This window comes from Panthera pardus, unplaced genomic scaffold, assembly GCF_024362965.1.
Source record: "Panthera pardus isolate Hobbes unplaced genomic scaffold, ASM2436296v1 HiC_scaffold_8, whole genome shotgun sequence".
Lineage (NCBI taxonomy): Eukaryota > Metazoa > Chordata > Mammalia > Carnivora > Felidae > Panthera > Panthera pardus.
The window spans coordinates 21,305,628-21,328,580 of NW_026527013.1; the positions used below are offsets into that span (position 1 = coordinate 21,305,628).

A 22,953-nucleotide genomic window follows, 5' to 3' on the forward strand; every position below is an offset into this window, starting at 1 on the left:
GGGAGGGGCAGAGAGAGAGGGAGACACAGAATCTGAAGCAGGCTCCAGGTTCTGAGCTGTCAGTACAGAGACCGATGCGGGGCTTAAACTCATGGAGAGTGAGATCATGACCTGAGTGGAAGTCAGATGCTTAACCGACTGAGCCACCCAGGAGCCCCTCCTTCCCTCACAGTTTTAATAAAATCACCATCCACAAACCAACTCAAAAGACAAGTGCAGTGGCTGAGCATCTAATACTTTGAATTCTATGTAGGATCTGCTGCTGGGATTCACTTTTAATTCCAGTAATCAGCAAACAAGCAAACATATAAAATACCAAATCTGCCACTACACTCTTGCAGGCATAATATGTGGGAAAAGTTATCTATTCTTACCATTTAAATTTTACAAAATGTCCCCAGCATTTAAGAAAGTTAACAAAACCTCTGACATTATATACTATTCCCCACATGCTCTTCACATTTTAACTACTTAAAATATAGAAGAGAGTGCTTGAGGGGAAGAGAAAAAACTCCATGCTGGAAGTGTCAGTCCAAACATATTCACCAATAAATTAAGTATTATCTCGGTGAATCAGTACTATCCTTGACAGACTAAACTGAAAAACAAAGTGTGAGGCTGCCTTACTCAGCTTGAGTTTGGGAGAAGCCACGTCATCATCATCAGGCAATGGGCCCAGCTCTTTCCTTTTATCCTTGAGTAACTTTTCCAGGATATGCGCATCGTTGTACACCTATATTCCATAAATATATTTAAAATTATTTTCTAAAAAATGTTCTATTCAAGTATAACATACATCTATAAAGAAGTTTTCAAGACACAGGTTAGCATAGATGAGAACTAAAGAAATAAAGCTTGAGATCACTACAGAGTAACAAAATCGCATCTTTGAGGGGTGGGCCTCAGCCTCAAATGGTTTGTTGTTTAAGCTTTCCAGGTGATTCTAATGTGCAGACATGCATGCTACAGTTTCAGAACTATTGCAGTAGAATCACTGCAAGTTTTTACAGAACTTCTGAAACATATTTACGTGTGTTGCTTTTTTCATAAATCTCTCTCCCACTGGACCCTCAAGGTAGCTGACTTAGTTCAATGGGAATTAAAACTGAAAAATATCTGATAGACAGTAATAGCTCAAATATTGTTAAATGGGATTTAATATCAGTCTGAGTTCACAATGTAGACTCTGATCTGTGAAAAGCAACAATCCCTGCTTGGGATTGCTCTCTGAAGACTGAGCCAAGGGTGGTAATATGTAGCCAAGAACAAGGTTATTCACCTAATGGCCACACCACAAGAGCTATATCCCCCTGACTCTCTCCACAGAGGCTCCCCTGACCGCCACCACAGCAGAGGGGCTGAAGGAATAAATGCTCTCTCTTCTTTGGCTACTTTTCTTAAGGGTGGCTTTTTTCTCAATCAGTAGCAGACAAGTGGCAAATTCGCCAATAATACTAAGGAGAGTGTAAACCCCTATGATAGGGTGTTTGATCACAAGTACCCTCAATGCCTAGTTTATTTTGTAAGAGCAAAAGAAAAGAAATACATGATTTTAAAGTTATTTTATTTCTGGGAGATTTAATGTAGAAAAAGGAAATTCGAAAAGTATATGCACTCTCACCCATGTTCAGTGCATTATTTACCATAACCAAGGTATGGAAGCAAACTAAGTGTCCATCAATAGATGAATGGATAAAGAAAACACACGTGCGTGCGCACGCATGCATGGGGAGGGAGAGGGAGAGGGAGTGGGGGAGAGTATTATTCAGCCATAAAAAAAAAAATGAAATCTTGTCCTTTGTGACAATGTGGATGAACTCTGATGGCATTATGCTAGCTGAAATAAGTCAGACAGAGAAAGACAAACACCATATCATCTCACATATATGCAGATTCTAAACAAACAAACAAACAAACAAACCAAAAACCCAAGCTCATACAGAACAGATCAGTGGTTCGCAGAGAGAGGGGGTGGGGATAGGTGGAATGGATGAAGGGGGTCAAAAGCACAAACTTCTAGTTAGAAAATAAGATATAGTGTACAGCATGGTGACTAGTTATTAAAACTGTAGTGCATATCTGAAAGCTGCTAAGAGAGTAGATCTAAAGATTTCACCACAAGAAAAAAAATTTTGTAACTATGCATGATGACAGATGTTAATGAGGTTTACTATAATCACATGGCAATATATACAAATACAAAAGCATTATGTTGCACACTTGAAACTAATATAATGGTACAGGTCAATTAAATTTCAACAAAAAATAAAGAATATGAAATAAAAAAACAAAAGAATATATCATAGTTATACTGATAAAGAACTGAAAATCAAGATGCTTCATAACAAAATCAATGATTTAGAGGTACATTTATGAATATATCTTAATTCTTATATGACCATACCATTCTGTGGACTCTCCCCGGAGAAGTATGTTATTGAGGGTAGTAATAATGAGGAAAGATTTTAATGTCACTGGTTTTCATTTGAATGCTTATTTGAACACCAGGCACCATGCCACATGCTCTGTGTACATTCTCTCATTTAAATCCTATGATAACCCTGTTGGAAGTACTATTATTATCTCCACTGCACAGATGAGGAAAATGAAGCTCAGAGAAGATAAGTTACTTACATGGGCTTTGGAAGAGCAGAATTCAAATTTGGGATGTCAAACTACATAGCATAAGCTTTTAACCTATACAGTGTACTGTCTCCCATTTTAAACAATTAAGAAAAGACAAAGTATTAAGCTACTCATTGAGAAGAGTAACCTGAGTGAGGCATCTAGATCTGGTCTCTCAAGATGTATTACTCTACCAGCACCCAAAAGAAAATGTGCCTCCTGCAGGATTCCTACACATTTTTTACCTGGGAGCCCTCCTCGTTGTAATGCCTGGCATTCCGGAACATCAGCTTCATGTCTTCTATCATTCCCTCTTCCCCTGCGTATTTGTCATTGCGGATGTTATGTTCAATTATTTTCAAGTCCATTGGCTCCAATATGATTTTATAATAATCAGGATAGTCCTTTTTGGATGGTTTAACCATAAACAGATCACAAAGCCTTCTGCCTGAACCTGGCTCACGAGCTTCAAGAACAACATTGAATAAGATTTTCATTCGCTGCTTTCTTATGTTCTTTTTACTGTTGAGGCGGGAGGTAGAAAAGGGGAGAAATGAGAAGAGGTTCAGTTTTCTTTATACAGGGATGAACATGAGATGAAACAAACTAAACTTGTGGGAAGGTGCTTTATAATGATCATAATTTACTGATTACATATGCCACAAACACAGTAAACATGCTGGAAGCTATAAGCAAATATTAGGAGAATTTCCAAATAGTTAAAATTAAAACAGTGACTCTAGTAGGAGCAGCCAATGAACACCAGACAAACCTGTTTAAAATATTTATGAAATGCAATGCTTAAAAAAAAGCCTTCTCTAACATCCAAAGAAAATGAAACTCTATTATCAGTTGAAATATACTTTTTGTTTTTAAGAACACAGCAAAAGTGGAATAAAACTACTGATTCCCTGCTGTTACTAACAGTCTCACTTCAAAACACCAAAACCAGGGGAGCCTGGGTGGCTCAGTCGGTTAAGTGACCAACTTTGGCTCAGGTCATGATCTCACGGTTTGTGAGTTCGAGCCCTGTGTCGGGTTCTTGTGCTGACAGCTCAGAGCCTGGAGCCCCTCCCCTACTCATGCTGTCTCTGTCTCAGAAATACACAAACATTAAAAAAAAAAAAAATTTTTTTTTAAAAGACACCAAAACCAAACACACACACAGAGAATATCCCATCTCTTAAAACAACCACTCTGAGTACCTGCATATCCTGGTTACCAGAAAACAAAGGGAGGCTACCTGCAAGACTAGAGTCTCTACAATGCATACAGGTCTCTCTTGCATTTATCCTGTCTAGGTCAGTCCCTGCTCCCTCCAGCTCTGTCAGCATTACTCCAAAATCCCAATCTAGCCTAAGGAATAAATGCTCAGTGGTTCACCTGAGCTCTTGAGAAAATTTTCATCTTGAATGTGAGTCCTTGTCTTGTTCTCCAAATTCTCCCTGTGAGATGTGATGTGAAACTAAGCCACAAATATGTGTAGTGTGGAACAAAGTCAAGGGGCCACAGGTTAGAACCTGAGTTAAAAAGGAGACCAAGAGAACAGACAGTCTGTCTCTTAACTGTTGAGGAAACTGGCTCAGAGAGGCTAAATGACTTGCCCAAGGCGAGTGGTCCAGTGAATTATTAGAAGAGATGATTTTCCAGCATGATTTCCGGCCCACTATGTGTATGTTTTCAGGACACTGATAAATTCCACCAAAGCTCAGACCAGCAGTCTCAAGATGAATACTCAGGTAGGTAATAAAACGAAATGATTTATGACTTAATTTCTATTCAACAAATGCTTATAAGGTGCTATAATGTAGTACTTAGAGGTAAATATTTTTTATCTGTTTCCTGTCTTATAAATGGAAGGAAGTTCATTTCTGAAGAAAACTATGTGGACAAATGGGTCTTCTGGTTCAGTGACTCACTCTACTGTGTCACGATGAGGCCAAAGGCCAGATATTTTCTCTCCCAAGTTCAAAATATGTCTTTTAAAAAAGAAAACCCAATACCGAATAATTAATAGACAAGAAAAGAAATATCCACCTTTAAGTCAAGCTTTTAAAATGTGTCAGAAACGAGGGGCGCCTGGGTAGCTCAGTCACCTTGGTTTGGCTCAGGTCATGTTCTCTTACAGTTTCGTGGATTCAAGCCCTGCATCGGGCTCTGCGCTGGCAGCATGGAGTCTGCTTGGGATTCTCTCTCTTTTTCTCTTTCTCTCTCTCTCTCTCTCTCTCTCTCTCTCTGCCCCACCCCCACTCATGCTATCTCTGTCTCTCTCAAAATAAATAAACTTAAATGTGTCAGAAATGGGAAAATAAAAATAAGTAATAAAATGTCAAAAATGCCTATCTTCCAAGCATCATGGAGCTAAGACAGTGTGGAAGTGGTTAGTTAGGAAGGGAAAAAGAACCTGTTTCCTTTGCCTTCACTCAGACTGCTCATTTCCCTTGGGTAATCCTGAATGGCCCTGGGGCCATTTCTGCTGTTTTCCCCTCTTAGTACTTTTGTGTCTCTGCATCAGGTAAATAATTGTTAGATATGTTAGAAGTTTCATCCAGTGGGAATTATTTCCCTGAAGAGACATCTGGGGAGAGCCAAGAGTCCTCTTAGTCCAGGACTCTAGCAAATGGATAATGGAAAGGGAACTTGGGACAGAGCTCCAAAACCACAGAGCTCCACATCTGGGCAGAGATTAGAACACAGATGACATTAACCTTCAGGAAGCCTCTAAAGAAAAATTTCAGAATCTCAATTTGATACCCAGGAAATCTATGTTAGAACTACTAAAGACACTTATGGTTTCTTTGGGTCTCACTTGTGTGTGAGGGGGTAGAACTTCAAAACGAAGACTCAGAAATCCCATTTTGGTTTTTCTGTTTGTTTTCCAGAATTAATTGTTTTCTTTCTTTTTTAAAAAAATATAATTTATTATCAACTTGGCTAACACACAGTGTATACAGTGTGCTGTTGGTTTTGGGAGTAGATTCCCATGGTTCATCGCTTACATACAACACCCAGTGCTCATCCCAGCAAGTGCCCTCCTCAATGCCCATCACCCATTTTCCCCTCTCCCCAACTCCCATCATCCATCCCTCAGTCTGTTCTCTGTATTTCAGAGTCTCTTATGGTTTGCTTCCCTCCCTTTCTGCTTGTAACTATTTTTTCCATTCCCCTCCCCCACGGTCTTCTGTTAAGTTTCTCAAGATCCACATGAGTGACAACATACGGTATCTGTCTTTCTCTGACTGACTTAATTCACTTAGCATGATACTTTCAGTTCCATCCACAGAAATCCCATTTTGAACCCAAGCTTAAAAAATCTCTTCAATCATCAACTCAAAATGAAATCACTCCTCATTCCAGGAATACCATACATAACAATTCAAGGTGCCTTACTTAGTCCAGGTAAGCTCTCTTCCTTTCCTAGTTCTAGTACACTACTCCCAATTACCACTGGACTTTTCTATATGAAGCTACAAATACTCTGACAGTGGATCTAGGGCAGATTTTCATGAGCTTTTTGAAGAGGAGGGAAAGCTTTTAACTGGATTTTAGAAAAAGGGTCAACAAAGGAAAAGATGGGCGAGTGGGATAACTCTGACACTAGGCAGCCTTATATGAGACATATCCAAAACATGAAATCTGGGGCACCTGGGTAGCTCAGCTGGTTAGGCATCTCACTTTGACTCAGGTCATGATCTCACGGTTCATGAGTTCGAGCCCTGCTTCGGGCTCTGTGCTGACAGCTCAGTGCCTGGAGCCTACTTCGGATTCTGTGCCCCCCACCCCTGCCCCTCCCCTGCTTGTGTTCTCTCTCTCTCTCTCTCTCTCTCAAAAAAAACCCCAAAAAACCAAACATGTAAAAAAATATATAATTCAAAATGGGAAATCTGAGTTTATTTAAGACAGTGCTCTAATAACTGAAATGTACCGTTTTAGGACTTTTATTACCAATAGTATCCTTTTCCCATTTGTATCATTCACTCTTTAAGAGAGTGATGTGTAATTGGTTTCTATCCTCAAAGGCAAGCAAAACTTTTGTTATCAGGGCCACTTATAACCTTGTCTGAACAAACTCAGTTTTGTTACTTTGCTGACATTTTCCTGGATCCTTATATTGCCTTTGTGACTGAGAACTACTGGTTCATTAGTTTTAATCTGGCTGCCAGAAAAAACTCAAGAGCTAAATTTCATTCTCTCTATAGCAACTGTTTTAGCTTGGGTGGCTGGCGTATTTACTTTATCTCTTTGCAATATGGATGCTGAACTTTATTATATCCATGACTCTTGGAAGTAACTTCAAGTACTTTCTGAAAGCAGTAAACTCTACATTACAAAAAACAGATACCATATTCCCCTAACTGGTACTTTCTGTTCAGTTTTCTTTCTTTTTTTTTTTTTTTTTTTTTAGCGTTTATTCATTTTTGAGAGATGGAAAGATGAATACAAAGCAGAGATGGCGGAGGGAGAGGAGGAAACACAGAATCTGAAGCAGGCTCCAGGCTCTGAGCTGTCAGCACAGAGCCCGATGCAGGGCTTGACCTTACCAACTGCGAGATCATGACCTGAGCTGAAGTCGGACGCTCAACAGACTGAGCCACCTAGCTGCCCTTCTGTTCACTGTTTTCAATGTTACTTTGTTTTTCAGATTCTTCTTAGAATGCTTCCTTCCATGCGTCTTACCTGTCCTCCTCTCTCAGACCACCAACTGTAAATAGTTTGTTTACTCCTCCCCATTTTGGGAAAGGCACATAAATCTCGGACCTTGTAACTGGCATACTCATTCTTTTTTTAATCAGCACCTTTGAACATACTAAAGTAAACTATATCTCAAGGGAGTTCAAATCCAGGGCTGTTTATCATTGTGCACTTACAGGTGCCACACTTAAGGGGATGCCAATTCAGAAAACAGACACTGTTGTAATAAATATGCAGTTCTAGAATTTTATAAGGGATGGGCCATAAAGGGGTCTGTGCTAACAAAATCATTCTATTATAGCAATTTTCTAACAAATGAAAGTGTCTTGAGAAATGGGTGCTTTTTCTAATTTGCACAATGATTAGAAGCTAGAAAAGGCTCTGTTCTGAATCTGATTTTCCAGGGCTACCACTACCACATCCTCCTGACTCCCAACCAGTCTCAAACACTGTAATCACTGTCACTTTTTGCTTCTCTTAGTTTATCACCAAGTTTTAGAGGGCCTCCACAGCCCTTCTGGGTCTGATCTTGCCTTTCAATTTTTCATGCCACAGTGTTAGTCCTCACCCTCACACTCTGAGGCTGACCACTTTCTCAAATGTCCTTAACAATTACTCTTCCTCGGAAGCTGTTATTTTTTATATGTATTCATATTTGCATGTAAACACAAAATTCCCATTTATAGTTACAGTTAACACTTCTTCCATGTGCCAGGGACTGTGCTAATGAGCACTACATGTGCAACCTCATTCAATCCTCAAACTCTAAGAACCGGAGGTACACTTACAATCCCAACTTTGCCGATGGAAAACTGGAGGATTAGAGAAATCAAGCAAATACCTAACGTCATAAAGTGACCAACGAGAACTGAGACCAGGCTGCTTTTATGATGTGGCTCCCAGGGCACCTGGGTGGTCAGTTGGTTAGGCGACCGACTTCGGCTCAGGTCACGATCTTGCAGTCTGTGAGTTTGAGCCCTGTGTCAGGCTCTGTGCTGACAGCTCAGAGCCTGGAGCCTGCTTCAGATTCTGTGTCTCCCTCTCTTTCTCCCCCTCCCCCCTGCTCACACTCTATGTCTCTCTGTCTCTCAATAATAAATAAATGTTAAAACAAACAAAGAAAAATGTATGATGTTGCTCCCTTTCCTAAAAGTCAGCACTTACCAAGAGCCTCTCTACCCTCATAGGCGTCCAGGTCTACCAGCATTTAACAACCTGGTCCTAGAGTTTCAGCGGTGTCTGCTGTTAAGCTAAGTAAACCCAAAGGTTCTCTCCTTTACAAGTCTCACTACATTCACTGCATCTTAAGCCTTTAAGGAATAAAACCTTTTAATAAGTAAAACCTTTTAATAAATAATAAACCTTTTCCAATGAGTTTCCCAGACTACACACTGGACTAAACACAAAATGAAATCTACCGAGTCTTAATGTCATAGGAACTACTCCCAGGAAATAATCAGAGTTACAATCAGAGTACTAACTGCATCTAGGTCCAGTTCTAAGGGCTTCAAACACATTAACCACTCAGGTCCCCACAACAATCTTATGTAGGTATAGTTACCAATTCCCTTTTCAGATGAGGAAATTGAGGCGAGGTTCAGATCACAAAGCTAATTAGAATAACTAGGATTTGAACTTGGGAAGTTAAGTTCTAGAGCTCGGGAGTATGATACTACTCCATGATGTCCCACGTTTCTATTTCTACTACTACCCAGAGCTAGTGGCATACACTATGAACGATACAAAAAAAATACAACCCGTGGTCTTTTCCTTAAATTTGTGACCTAAGAAACCTTTTCTTAAGCACGATAGGGAAATCATATTTCCTAGAGCTACCTGGGCAATCATGCATGTAGTTCTATAGTACTACACAACAGTGTACCTTGTGCAATTATTTTCTTACATTGCTTCCACATAATTTCATTTGTTTTCAACCTGCCGCTTCTGGCCAGTAAGTTCCCGGCAGGTAGAGATGATGCCTAACCATTTTCCTTTATGGCCTGTAAGAGCAGAGTCTGGTGTTCTTAATAGCAATTGACACTCCATGAATGCCAGAAGGCTAAGGTAAAAATAAAAGCACCACACAATGATCACTGAGACTATAACATGGCAACTTGCAGGCTGTTTTCAAAATCATAAGTGACATGCAAAAGAATGGATGCTATCAAAGAAACAAAACATGGGCAAGATCAGAGACTGAGGAGATGTATTCATGCTCGAGAAGCACTAACCCAACGCACAGGCGCCAATACAGGCTGACATCACCTGGAATGTCAACATTGATTTTGATCCTTCCACCACCCCTCAATCTGTAAAAGACATCCTGAAAGGGAATCAGCATCCGCCAGCCTCTGGACCCTGGCGATGCCACCGTATTCCCAGCCTCAGCCTTCTGCTGCACAAGCACAACCACAACGACTGGTGAGGGGGATTGCTGCCCCTGGCAAAGCTGGCAACAAATTAAGGCTTCTGAACTACCTAGGCTAACTAATTCTGAATTGATTTTACCAACTATACTTCCAAACAATACTGCTTTCTTTATTCATAAAATAAACTGGCTCCCAAATAAAAACTGTCATTTCACATGCTTAAGTCTTCACTTTTCACCTTCTGACCATGCTACAGAAGTTATACTTTTAAAAATATGTTTATGCATAAAAAAGGACTGCACACCTGGAGAGCCTCCTGAGACCCAACATCTCACTGTCAAGAGTGTTCCTGGGAAAGCAGAAACAAACATTACATGTGAAGAGAAACAAAACAAGCAACATCGGAGGATCACGTATAAACCAAATAAGGTTGCGAAAAAAGAAGATTCTTCAATCCAAAGGATAAAAGACATTAAGAATACTTGGAACATTTTAACCTGGAAGACAGCAGGTAGGTTTTTGGGCAAAGGGGTGGGGGAGAAGAATGCACTCCCAGAATGAAGAAAACATACATTAATTGTTTTCATACTCTGTGATATTAAAAAAAATAAGGCAAAGATCGAGTCATACACAATATTCAGGAGTCATCAAGTCGAATGGTACTTGGAAAACCTGGCCCTGACTTCTGTGGACAAGCTGAACTTATTAACCTATTAGGCAGCTATGTTTGCCTGAATTCTGGAAAAAGTCTATTTCTCATCAGCAAAACCTCTTAACATAACTAGCTACCTTCTAAAGGCTCATTATGTTTCTTCCTTTGCCACACAGTTCAGAGTATAGGACTTGCTTCTCTCAACTTCTTACTGGCTGCTCATGCCTAGATTTCAAAACCAGGTATGTTCTTTTACTGCCTGAGCTTTGATTTATGTTTGCTCTTCTCTTGTGTTTTTCACCTCATTATTCAAAACACTTCCTAGGAAACCTGCTCATGGAGACTTTTTGTCTGAAGTGGGATTTTTATGATTTCAACAACATAATTCTTAGTTTTGTTTTTAATGGGAGGTTTTAGAGTAATAACTTTTTTTTGATGTACTTGGGTTGTCCCACAAACTACAAGTGACAGAGAGAGATAGGTACTTTTAAGTTTCTGGCCTGGGCTAAGGCTTCTTCGGAACTGCTTTTTTAACACTCAACTAGTTTAAGATCTCTCTTTTCATTCAGTGTTGGCACTAACTGTACCATCACTTTTGCCTCCATTACCTTCTTTTGCCTTAGAAGTTTTTATCTTTGATGGGTGACTGATCTGGAAAACACAGGTGATGCTGTAGTAGAGTTATATAATTATACTCAAAGATGTTCTTGATTTGATGTCTCTGATCTGGTTTCACATTTTTCCTCCGTTGTCCCTGGTATAACAAGGAATTAAGAACTTGGAAGGATGAAATTCATAGGCCAGCAATGGAGGAGACTCACATCTCAGGGCACACCAATCAATTTAATTCCCATGGCATAGCACAGCAGTTATTTTCAAAGCTAAAACATTTTTCCCAAATGCTATTTCTAAGAGGAAAAGACAGGACAGCTTCTCTTTTGTAAACCACTTCTTTAATCCTCTGATCTTAGTGGATCTGTTAGTGCATGAACAGAACAGTGTCAACAGTTACTAGTAACTTCTTTATTCAACTTTGAACCTGTCCCCGCTATTAGTGATTAGCTTATTTCTTGTTTAAGGTGTCCTCCCTGGAGTGACTGCTGCTACAGAGATGGTGAAACAGTTAAGGCTGAGGGAGAATATGGTGTTCCACAAAGATCAAGCCAGAGAAACTCTGTGTGGGAGGCGTAGATAGAAGAGATGTTCTTGTATGACTTTTTATGGAGTCCAGCTTCAGAATCTCACAGTGAGGTGCCCTTCCATACAACCCGTGAGAGAAAGGAAGGGTTAGGGAAGTTCAGAGAGAGATTAGAAAGAGGAGAAAAGCAAACATCTAGCTTAGCATTTTATGATCTACAAGAAGTTATGACTTGGTAGTTTACAATCTGATATCCTTAAAATGGCAAATAAAGATCAGATTCATAAGGAAAAACAAGGATGTAAGAGTATCAATGACTTACTTCACTGCAGTGATAGTACTGAATGTTTTGCAATTCACCATGTAGAAATTACCTAAATCACATTTAAGTGGCACTCTTGAAATGCCACATTAAACAAAATAACCTGGACAGCAAAAAGAGGAACACATTCTTCCAAGCTACGTAAGTAGTCACCATTTTTCATCTTGATCATCTAACACCCGTACGGTACTTGCACCAACAAAAGTGCTAATCACACAATTTACAAATGAATTCTAACAAAAGATGTGTTATTAGATAATTAAAGCTTATAAGAAAATTCATACCTGATCACTTAAAAACACATTTTTCTGCATTTCTCAAAAACAAAATAATAGAAACGGAGGTGTCTCCAGCTGTGAGAAGAGTGTGTACCTTTTTCTTTTGGCGCTACCAGCGTCAGAGGTGGCCGAAGAGATCATGCTGTCTCCATCCTCAATGTCGTCCCTCCTGGCAAGCTCCTTTTTCTTTGCCTGAAACAGAGCAGATCCCAGGAGTCAAGCTCACTTGTTGAACACTCCTAGAATATATGATTATTAATGAGCTAGACATAGCAGATTCTTTTAGAAAAACACAACCGCATGGAGGATGCACAAAATTAGAGTCCGTAAAGATTTTCAATAACCCAATCAACAAAAGCCTGCTTGACAGAAAAGTAGGTTAAAAAAACAGATCCAGAGGGTTGAGGAATCAACAATAGCTAAAATGCAAGACTACAAAGGGCACAGACATTAAAAGCACTGAAGCAAGTTGTAGGGGCATCCGGCCCCAGGGGTCATTTTAAGTAAAGCCAATTCAAAGACGGTTTCTGGTACCCTTAACTTCTTAAGCAATGGTGTGGCTAAGAAGAAAGTTTAATGTGAGAGGTGAAAGAAGATCTACTTTTCAACACATGCATTTTTAAAGACCTTCTGCAAAACAGCTGAAAGTCCAACCACCGCACTTAGAGAAGATATACAGAGTACTGAAAGAAAATACTTGAAATCCACAGCACTGATGCTAGTATTGACTATACAAAATGAAGATTCTATAGGTGGTCTAAAATTGCTTTTGTTGCTTCCTTGCTCTGAGATTCTCTTTCCAGAAAGAGTCTACCCAAAACCAACGGACACACTTTGTATTTCGTATCTATGCCTTTATCTTTCAAAACCCATAAGGGACCCATGACTCCAGATGCCCATCAGAAAGGATCTGATAAATTCATGGACACTGTACAATGATGAATTAGCTCTAAGGTGTCCTTTCTCCTAGGACTAATCCTACCTTAGCAAAGTCTAGGACAAAAGAAATAAAATCTAAATAACAGAATATTGTCTGTGATTGGAAGGAAACTTCCTGAGGACTGTAAAATTACTCCCCAGGCACAAATCCCCGCTCCTTCCACTCACAAAGGCAACTAAGTCTAAACTATTCTTTTACTCTACATGGTCCTGACAACTCTAAAAAAGTACCCAGCAGGACTTGTGGCTGAAATAAATGATGTGTCATTGCTGGGAGAAATCACACCTCTTAAAAGCGCAGCCTCGTACTTTGTGAAATCACCTCAGTCACACACGCTGCAGCCAAGCAAACCCAAGGCATCATACCTGCATGACTTGCTGCAATCTTAGGACCCGCTTGTAGATGGCTGAGTTGGGAACATTATAGCGCTTGGCATTTTCAAACATTAAATTCAGATCACACTCCAAATGATCTAAAGTTTCATATTCTTGGTTCTTGAGCTTTGTTCTGTGAAAGACAAACACATAGCTACACTTTGCCTTTACGAAAACGATGGAACATCCTTACTGAAAGTCTTAACAAGCAGTGACTGGCCTCTTCACTGGTGACGCTGATTAGAGGCCTGGTAGGGGCACTTTCAATACAGGAAGCAAAAGCACCATTGTAGTTAACACAACAGTCTACCTGAAAATCCAGAAGAATGAAACACTAGAAGAAGTAATAAGAGGACCTAGGTGTCAAGGTGGTCAATTACAAAGCACATATACTAGCAAAAATCCTAATGGAAAACCCATAGTGGCTAATATTCAAACCCCAAGAAGAGAAAAAAAAAATCAAGGAGGTTTTAAGCTACCTTAATGAAGAACCATGGTGATCTAGCCACTTCTGAAAATAAAAGTCCGTTCCCATTCATAAGGGTGAAAGAAAAGAGAAAGTACTGGCAACACCATGAAAGAGCAACTCAGGGGATACATGTATGTACAACGAAGATATCTTAAGATGGTAAATGAGACGCACACACATCAGAGTCCATTCACCACCACCCTTCCAATACAAACATTTGTAACTCATTATGATGGCTTAAAATTGACATTTTTACTTATTTTACTTAAAAGTCTTAAGAATTCTTTTTTTTTTTTTTTAATTTTTTAACATTTAGTTATTTTTGAGAGAGAGAGCATGCAAGCAGGGGAGGGGCAGAGTGAGAGGGAGACACAGAATCTGAAGCGGGCTCCAGGTTCCGAGCTGTCAGCACAGAGCCCAACGCGGGGCTTGAATTCACAAGCTATGACACATCATGACTGGAGTCAAAGTCGCTCAACCGAGCCACCCAGGCACCCCAAAAGCCTTAAGAATTCTGATACGTCTCTCAGACACTATGGCTATTGCTAATACCAATTCTCATAAAGTCCCTTATACATTTTATATGAAGTTAAGAGTCAGTTTGCCCTAACTATATGCACTTAGGATAGACTTTGAAATCTTCTGATGGAAGCACCCACAAACTATGTGCAGATTCCATGTGGGCTTAAAAAGACACGAGTGTTAGAGGACATCTCTGGGATGAAGCAAACAACAACGATGCAGAAACTCAGTTCTCAGTACCAGCTTATGTAGCTAGCACCCAGAATTTAAATTACAGCCTCAGACATCATTATTCAGGCCAACTCCCGGGGTAATGTGCTGAGTATTCTCAATACCCACAAAGAACAGACATGGAACTCAAACTTGTAAGTGACAATCTACAGTAAATCTTCAGATATTCATCAGACTGATGTTAATCAAGCATAGTAGGGATGGGATGGGCCGAATGGGGAATAAAAGACGGGGCTGACAAGCCTCAGCACAGTGATAGGTGGCATATGGAGCCACACTGTCTAGTTCCTGACCACTCTTCCATTTCTGTTGCTTTTGATGACACTCAACTATCATACTTCTGCCAACAAATCTTCCTAGGACTAGGCTATATAATAGAGTAGCCACTAGCCACGTGTAGCTATTTAAATCAAAATAAAATTTAAAATCTAGCTCCTTAGTTGCACCTGCCACGTATCAAGTGCTCCACAGTCACGTGTGACTAGTGGTTGCCATAATGGACAGGGCAGAGAAAACAGCATTTCCACCATCACAGAAAGTTCTAGTCAGCAGTACTGCTGTCAATTTCCCTGTCGCTCCTATGGAGAGACAACGGAAGGTGGTCCAGCTCCTGTCAGGCACCACTGGCTTGTGGGTCCTTAGAAAGGAGGTAGATGAGTCACCCTAAAAACTGACCCTGCAGAATTCTACTGTGCTCCCAGCTAGTTCTCAGCCACTTCTCCATTCCTCACACTCCCCTACCTGTGTGCCAGACAACTGTCAAAAAGTAAATTTAAAAAGGGGGAAGGCGCAGAATTATTGACTTAACAAAGCAAGGTTTAGACTAGAAAATTTTAACCAGAAGAAGGTTGTAGGCAGGTGACTGAGTTGGCTTGAAATATGTCTTCTTTTGAATTAATTAGACTGAACAACAACAACAAAGACTGAGGGAGAAAAGAAACTAAGGACAAAAATTGCTGAGTTAAAAGAGAACCTCTCAACATCTAGAAGACTGTCACTACCTTTTCCAACATAAAGAGTATAAAAGACAATTTCCAAATGATTTTCTTCATGAATGGCAGCTTTAATTTCAATATTATTTTAAGAGGGCAAAATAAGCTGATTTTCTATTATCCTACCTGTGTACAAAACCTCCAAAGTTTGGATTAAGTAAAAACACCATAAATTTTACTGATCAAATAATGAACATGGAAATTACAAATGCAAAACCATGAAACACCTGTTGCTAGCCAAACTTATTTTCTAGGATCCAGCAAGTATAAGAATTTTAATTTCTATTATTTGGAAAGTGAGTTACCTGCCCTGGTAAATATCAGCTTAGTGTGATTTTACCCAATTATTTTTGTGTTGTTACCTCTATTTAGGTATACTATAAAACCTAACCCACACTGTGAGAGTTACAATATTACTTATTTCCTATTATTTTTAATAATGTGGTGGTTTCAGTATTCTGTCTGGCTGATTTCCCAATGATTATTTATTTGTTTGTTTATTTAAAAGTAGTCTCCATGCCCAATGTGGGGCTAGAACTCACAACCCTGAGATCAAGAGTTACCATGCTCTACCAACTGAGCCAGCCAGTCATCCCTCAATGGTAATTTTCTTTTTTTTTAAAGTTTATTTATTTTTGAGAGAGTGAGAGAGAGAGAATGCACACAAGCAGGGGAGGGGCAGAGAGAGAGGAAGAGAGAGGATCCCAAGCAGGCTCTGCACTATCAGCACAGAGCCCCACAAGGGGCCTGAACCCACAAACTGTGAGATCATGACCTGAGCCAAAATCAAGAGTTGGATGCTTAACCAACTGAGCCACCTAGGCTCTTCTGATTATTTTACCATTTTCTATACAGAAAAGGGAAACCAAGATGGGCCATCTTTCAGGTATTGTTTCAAATAATGAATTCTCTAAGAGCTAACTATACTTATTCTGGGGGCTCAACTGTAGATACAAAATTTAAATACAGTTAAACTGTTATAATTAAAATATCACTGAGAGGTATAAGCAGAAAGATTTTTGTGTTTTGCTCAGTTGTAAGAAAATGGACAGTTAAATTCTGAGCTACATGACTTTTGAGTTGCCTAGCTGGAATAACTTTGGTTCACTTGCCTTGACTCTATTGTAGTACAAAGAATACCATTTGAATGTAATCAAATTTATTTCTCACCCTTCACATAGGAGTAATATTCAAGCATACTCTAGACATGCAAACATTTTTACCTTTAATATCCTTATCCATTTTAGGAAGGAGATAGATATGCAGGGCTCAACCATAAGAAAATGGATTTCTACGGAATAATGTAGAAGACATCTTACCTGATCTGTTGTAGGGATATGGGCATTTTAATTTGCTGATAATAATCAGGGTATTTTTTCTTTGAAGGCAAATGAAAAAAAGGTTCAGCTATAAGCTGCCCTTGGTTATTCCGACAGCTCCTAACTGTGTCATAAAGCTGATAAAAAGGATTTGAAACATCCATAAATGAAGTAATGCTCTCTGCTTCCGACTCTCCTTCTTCATAACGTGCAGCTAAATAAAAGACAAAAAAGGTATTTATTTATAAGGGGAAGAGAGAACCAACCTCTAAAGCTTCTAACCACCTTCCAGTTTAAGCTTATGTATGTTTGAGAATACTTACATTAAAAGAATAGCTTCCAGCCCTCATTAAAGATGTTAGTAATGCTTAATTGCATGTGTAGAGAAATGTTACACAGAAACAGAATAAAATGTTACATAGAATATGTTATACTGTTTTTTAAAAGTTACAAAATAGTTTCTTTAAAGAAAATTTTTTTTAATGTTTATTTATTTTGGAGAATGAGAGAGATAGAGCATGAGTGGGGGAGAGTCGGAAAGAGAGGGAGACACAGAGTCCGAAGCAGGCTCCAGGCTCTGAGCTGTCAGCACAGAGCCCAACGCGGGGCCCGAACTCACAAACGGTGAGATCATGACCTGAGCCGAAGTCAGACGCCCAAATGACTGAGCCACCCAGGTGCCCCAAAATAGTTTCTCTTTTTTAAATGTGACTCCTTTAGAGACTCCTTGCTGTATGTGTCTGGCCAAGAAAAGCAGCAACCAGCCATACACAGATCTCAGAACTAAAGCAACAGCATGCAGTTTATGGTCATAGAAATGTATACTGATGTTGGGTTGATATTGGTAGATCTGGTTTTGCTTTAACTCTGTGTGATTTTGCCCCACTCATCTATAGCATCCCTTAAGAATGAGGTCTTCCCTTACTGAGGGAAGTTTCAGACAGAAGCTTATCATAAAAACACCAAAACAAACAACATATAGTCATTTTTATAGAAAAACAAAATATATTCTTCATTTCCCTAAATTCTGTAACAGCATATAAGGACCATAATTTAAGTTTTCCTTAATCAAAATCACTACTGTTCCCAGGTAAGAATGACAATCATTTATTAATTAAGTACTTAGTTACAGTGTTAAGAGATGGGTACACTACCAGTCTCAGGGGATTTGAGAGAGGATCTGGATCTAGTCATGGAGACAGAAGCAAAGAGAGGATCTGAAACTAGTTTTTTCTGACCCTACTACTGCTGACTTTCTCTGTAGAGAGCTTGCACATAGGTAGTTGATTTATATACCTAGATATGTTTTGTTGCTACTTCAACCCTATCTTTAAAAAATTACATTTTTTGGGGCGCCTGGGTGGCTCAGTCGGTTGAGCGTCCGACTTCAGCTCAGGTCATGATCTCATAGTCGGTGAGTTCGAGCCCCATGTCGGGCTCTGTGTGGACAGCTCAGAGCCTGGAGCCTACTTCAGATTCTGTGTCTCCCTTTCTCTGCCCCAAACCCACTCGCATTCTGTCTCCGTCTCTCTCAAAAATAAACGTTAAGAAAAAAAAATTACATTTTCTTTTTGTGGCTGATTCCAGAAATTAAATAAATTTTTAGATAATGATCTTATATCTAGCACCTTATTATTCTTATTAATTCCAATAATTTATCTGTATAGTCTTTTCAGTAGAAAACTCAAAAAACAATCTTTCAACTGCAATCTTTATAAATCCTTCTTCTTTTCTGATTCTTACTCCTTCATTGTTGTCTGGCCTCTGATCAAAAGAGGTAACAACATTCTTACTTACAGTAAAGGGAATGCTGTAAGTATTTCCCTTGTGCTCTTTTTACCTTATTCTAATACTGAAGTGACCTAGCATTCCTGGAGCAAAACCAACTGTGTCATCATGCATTATCTTTTACAAATACTGCTAGATACAGTGTGTTTCTTTTTGTTTAGTTTGAATATCTAGGTTCTATCAGATTTAAAAAATAAACTGGAGAGCTCCTTTTTGGAGCTCCTTTTCTATTTTATGCAGGAGTTTGTATATAATTCTGTTCCTTGAATGTCTGGCCTGGTGTTTTTATGGGAAAAGATTTATAATAATTTTTTTAATGCTGATACAACTAATAAGCCTTTTTCTTCTTGAACCAGTTTTAGGTTTGTTTGTTTACTTACTTATTTATTTAATTTATGGGGGAGCGCACGTGGGGGAGGGGTAGAGAGATGGGCACAGAGGATCTGAGGCGGGCTCCACATTGACACACTGACAGCAGTGAGCCTGATGTGGGGCTCGAGCTCATGAACTGCGAGACTGTGACCTGTGCCAAAGTCGGACACTCAACTGACTGAAACACCCAGGTGCCCCAGGTATTTATCACTTTCTAGGAGTTTGCCCATTTCAACTTTCTAGGAGTTTGCCCATTTCATCTAAATGTTCAAATTTGTTTGCATAAAGCAGTTCATACATTCTTTCTAATCTGTATGCTCCCTGTTTCCCCTAGTATTTTTTATTTGTTCCTTCAGTTTCTTTCTTGATATTCTCACCACAGATTTGCCTATTTTATTAACAGTTGTAACAGAAAAACTTTGACTTCACTGATCTTCTCTACTATAGGGTTTCTTTTCAAACAAATTAGTTTCTGCTCTTAGCTTTCTTACCTTTTTTCCTATGTCTCTGCTTTTATTCTCTTATTATTTACTTATGTTGGGTGCTTAGTTCATTGACTTTCAGTTGCTTTTCTAAACAGAAGCAATCAGCCCTGTAAGTTTCCCTCCAAAATAGCCCTTTAGTGTATCCCTACTGTTTCGACATATACTATGTTCATTATTGCTATTGTTCAATTTCAGGTAATTAAATTTCTATTATAATTTTTCTTTTTAAAAAAGAGAAACCCAAACATTTGGAAATTTTTCTCTTTCCTAAGTGTTTGGTTTTTTAAATTTTATCTTTTCAAGATTGGGTGCTTATGATAGGTGCATTATGGTCAGAAATTTGGTCTGTAAAATACCGAACTTTCAAATTGGTTGAAATTTGTTTCATGGCTAAGTACATGGGCAATTTTTATGACTATTCTATGTGAATCTGAGAAGAACATGTATTCTCTAACTGCAGAACATTTGCCTGTTTATATTGATCTTGTTGTCTTAGGCTGCTCTGGTTGTAATTTATGTCTGTCTTCAATCAGAAGTTCCTGCCAAAAAGAAACTATAGCTTACTAAAAATGTAAGGCAGTGGCCTGGAAATCTAAGATGGCGTGAATGTCTCTCTCGGGGTTTCCTGATGGCATCACTAGTACTCACTATTTATCATTTATAGGCTTGAAACCGGGATGTGCTAAGGCTAGCAAACGAACTGTTTGGCAAAAGTATTTACTTATTAGATACAAGCTATAACACAAAATAAACAAGCTTTTGATAAGTTTGCCAACCAAAGAGTGGAATCAAAATGCAACAAAATAGCATGTACTCCAAAACTGACAAACTCCCAGATAGACCAAAGTTACTGTAACTTTCCTTCACCAGAAGGATCAGCTGAGAAGGCATTAACTTGTCAAGACCTAACACCTACCAGCTAAAGCATCCTCCTCACTTTCTGAGCCATACTGAAGTGCCATGGTAATTGCTGACAAACGACCCCCTTGGACTGTTCTTTTATTTCTACAAAGAAAAACAAGCAATCAGAAGACAGGAAAAAAATGTTATAATAATTTGGTTACTTTACAGGAAATAGGAACTATTAACAAAGCATTCACATAAAAAAAAAAAAAGAATTTCTATTCAACTGTGTGCTCAATTTATCTTTATACTTTTTATATTCCCCATAATTAATCTAATCCAAGAAGACCAATTTTTTTCTCTCAGAGTGGTAGAAAGCCTAAAGCAGGCTACTTGCAATTGTGTTACTTAAATGTAGCACTACTCTTTATTTTATGAAAAATACAGATTCATTCATAATTACTGGTTAATTCTCTTCTAAGATGCTCATATTCTACAGTGAAAAGAAATCTTACTTTTGATACCAAATCTTTTAGTATTTTACTACACATTTATTTTATTGTAAATATTAAACATTACCAGACAAACAACTTATGCTTATGCATTTTTCAGAGGTGAGATCAGGCCAACTATAGCACTTAACTTTTAAAAAGGCATTTGATAACAATTCTCATAATAACCCAATTATACCCAAAAGAAGTATTTCAAGATAGCCATCAGGCAAACACTAATATGCCTCGCCTCAAAAACATGGTCAGTTCTCAGATTAAACACACTCACTCTCTCACCGGTAATACTTGCTAGTGGGATTTCTCTCTTCACTAAGGCTGCCTTTACTGTGTGAAGGACCTGTCAGCCTGGCTGTGGCCAAATTTGATGGAGTCCTATCACAGATAAGATAAAAAAACCTTAGAAAATTGACAGCTGAAATCAGAATGCTGGGTAGACAAAAAGGAAACAAGCATTTTTTGGTTTCTAAATAGAAATGTTCAAGTATTTCTGAGCCTCCACAGCAGGCTTTGCTCCAAAGCCTGAAGACTGCAGAAGAGAATGGACCAGGGCTGGTCCTAGAGAGCTCAAGGTCCCTGCCGTAACAGAGGATCTGGTAATGAAACAAATGTCAGGGTCAGGAGAAAGCTTTGAAAGCAGCCACTCCAGCTTCCATTTCCAGTAGGAAGAAATGGAATCCAAGAAATAAGACTTGTTCAAAGTCCTGGAAGAGCCAGGATGAGACTTTAGATCTCCTGACACCTGGCTATATGCTCTCGCTGCTGATATAAATATATACTATTATGTGTTACATACAAATACCATATTACACATGCACTTATCACATATAATGTGTTATATACATGTTATATATAGTATATATAAAAACAAATATATACATATATAGCAATAAAAGTAAATAGTGATGTTAAGCCTCAAAAATTGTTTCTTTTTATTTTTTATTTATTTTTAAAGAAGAATGTTTTTATTTTTTTTATTTTTATTTTTTTTTAACGTTTATTTATTTTTGAGACAGAGAGAGAGACAGAGCATGAACGGGGGAGGGTCAGAGAGAGGGAGACACAGAATCCGAAACAGGCTCCAGGCTCCGAGCTGTCAGCACAGAGCCCGACGCGGGGCTTGAACTCACGGACCGTGAGATCATGACCTGAGCCGAAGTCGGCCGCTCAACTGACTGAGCCACCCAGGCGCCCCAAAAATTGTTTCTTTTTAAATAAAGCCTTTCAGCTGCAACGAAGGGGCTGGGTAAGAGTTAATCTCTCTTCTCTTCAGAATTACATTACTAACTGTAAACATAATCTTCGAATGCAACATACATTTTGTTTTACACTGCACTGATCCCACTAGCTAGAAAATTTGGCAAATAATAAAGGCACAAGGATTTTAAACATTTTAAAAACATACCTCATTCGAAGGCTTGACTTAGCCATTTCATGATGTTCAATTTCTGCCTTTTTCATATAAAATATTTTTTTTATAGAATTTGCATCCTGTCAACATAAAATTATTTGGTTTAGAAAAAAAGGACAGTTTAAAATGCCATCAATCATGCACTGGACACTTTACGGCACTCTTCCATTTGGAGTAGACTTCCATGTAATGCCCATAAAGCTGCATCCTCTAACCTTTCCGTAACTTTCAAAAACACAGTCATAATTCTATAGAAGTTAAAAAGCCTCCTACCTCTTTCACAATTAGTCAAGTAATACACAAAAATCTAACAGTGAACAAGGAAAAATGAGTGAAAATGAACAACTCTACCTATGTCCACTGACCTAAAAATTGATATACTTCTAAGATTAAAGATTACACACACAAATTTAGGATGAATGTACTTACTGAAATCAATAGCATACAATAGATCAAATCTAGTTTCCCTTTTCTCTAAAATTTATTTTAGGGAAAATAATCAGACCAAAAAGTACAATCTTAACTGCATCAACAAACTATTGGTACTGTACTACTAAAGTGTCCTATTAAGGACTAAAAATTTAAGAACTTTATTGTTCGTTTCTCTGATTTTTCACTTGAA

At 38.7% G+C, this 22,953-nt stretch overlaps 1 protein-coding gene across 47 annotated transcripts in view; it reads right to left on the bottom strand.

Annotated features, from left to right (window-relative positions):
- The window catches only part of PBRM1 (polybromo 1), a 118,068-nt gene that overhangs the window by 58,556 nt on the left and 36,559 nt on the right, over nucleotides 1-22,953 (bottom strand). For 21 of the 47 annotated variants that reach the window (XM_019417125.2, XM_019417117.2, XM_019417116.2 and 18 more), the window contains 9 exons: nucleotides 22,326-22,411; nucleotides 21,200-21,295; nucleotides 20,485-20,573; nucleotides 16,924-17,137; nucleotides 13,382-13,523; nucleotides 12,171-12,268; nucleotides 9,991-10,035; nucleotides 2,871-3,147; nucleotides 628-733 (listed from right to left, as the gene is read on the bottom strand). In XM_019417125.2, the coding sequence (XP_019272670.2) occupies nucleotides 628-733; nucleotides 2,871-3,147; nucleotides 9,991-10,035; nucleotides 12,171-12,268; nucleotides 13,382-13,523; nucleotides 16,924-17,137; nucleotides 20,485-20,573; nucleotides 21,200-21,295; nucleotides 22,326-22,411 (1,153 nt within the window). Of the gene's footprint in view, nucleotides 1-627; nucleotides 734-2,870; nucleotides 3,148-9,990; nucleotides 10,036-10,946; nucleotides 11,093-12,170; nucleotides 12,269-13,381; nucleotides 13,524-16,923; nucleotides 17,138-20,484; nucleotides 20,574-21,199; nucleotides 21,296-22,325; nucleotides 22,412-22,953 lie in introns of those variants that run through there. The other 26 variants (XM_053897991.1, XM_053897986.1, XM_053897983.1 and 23 more) reach the window with 4 other exon arrangements.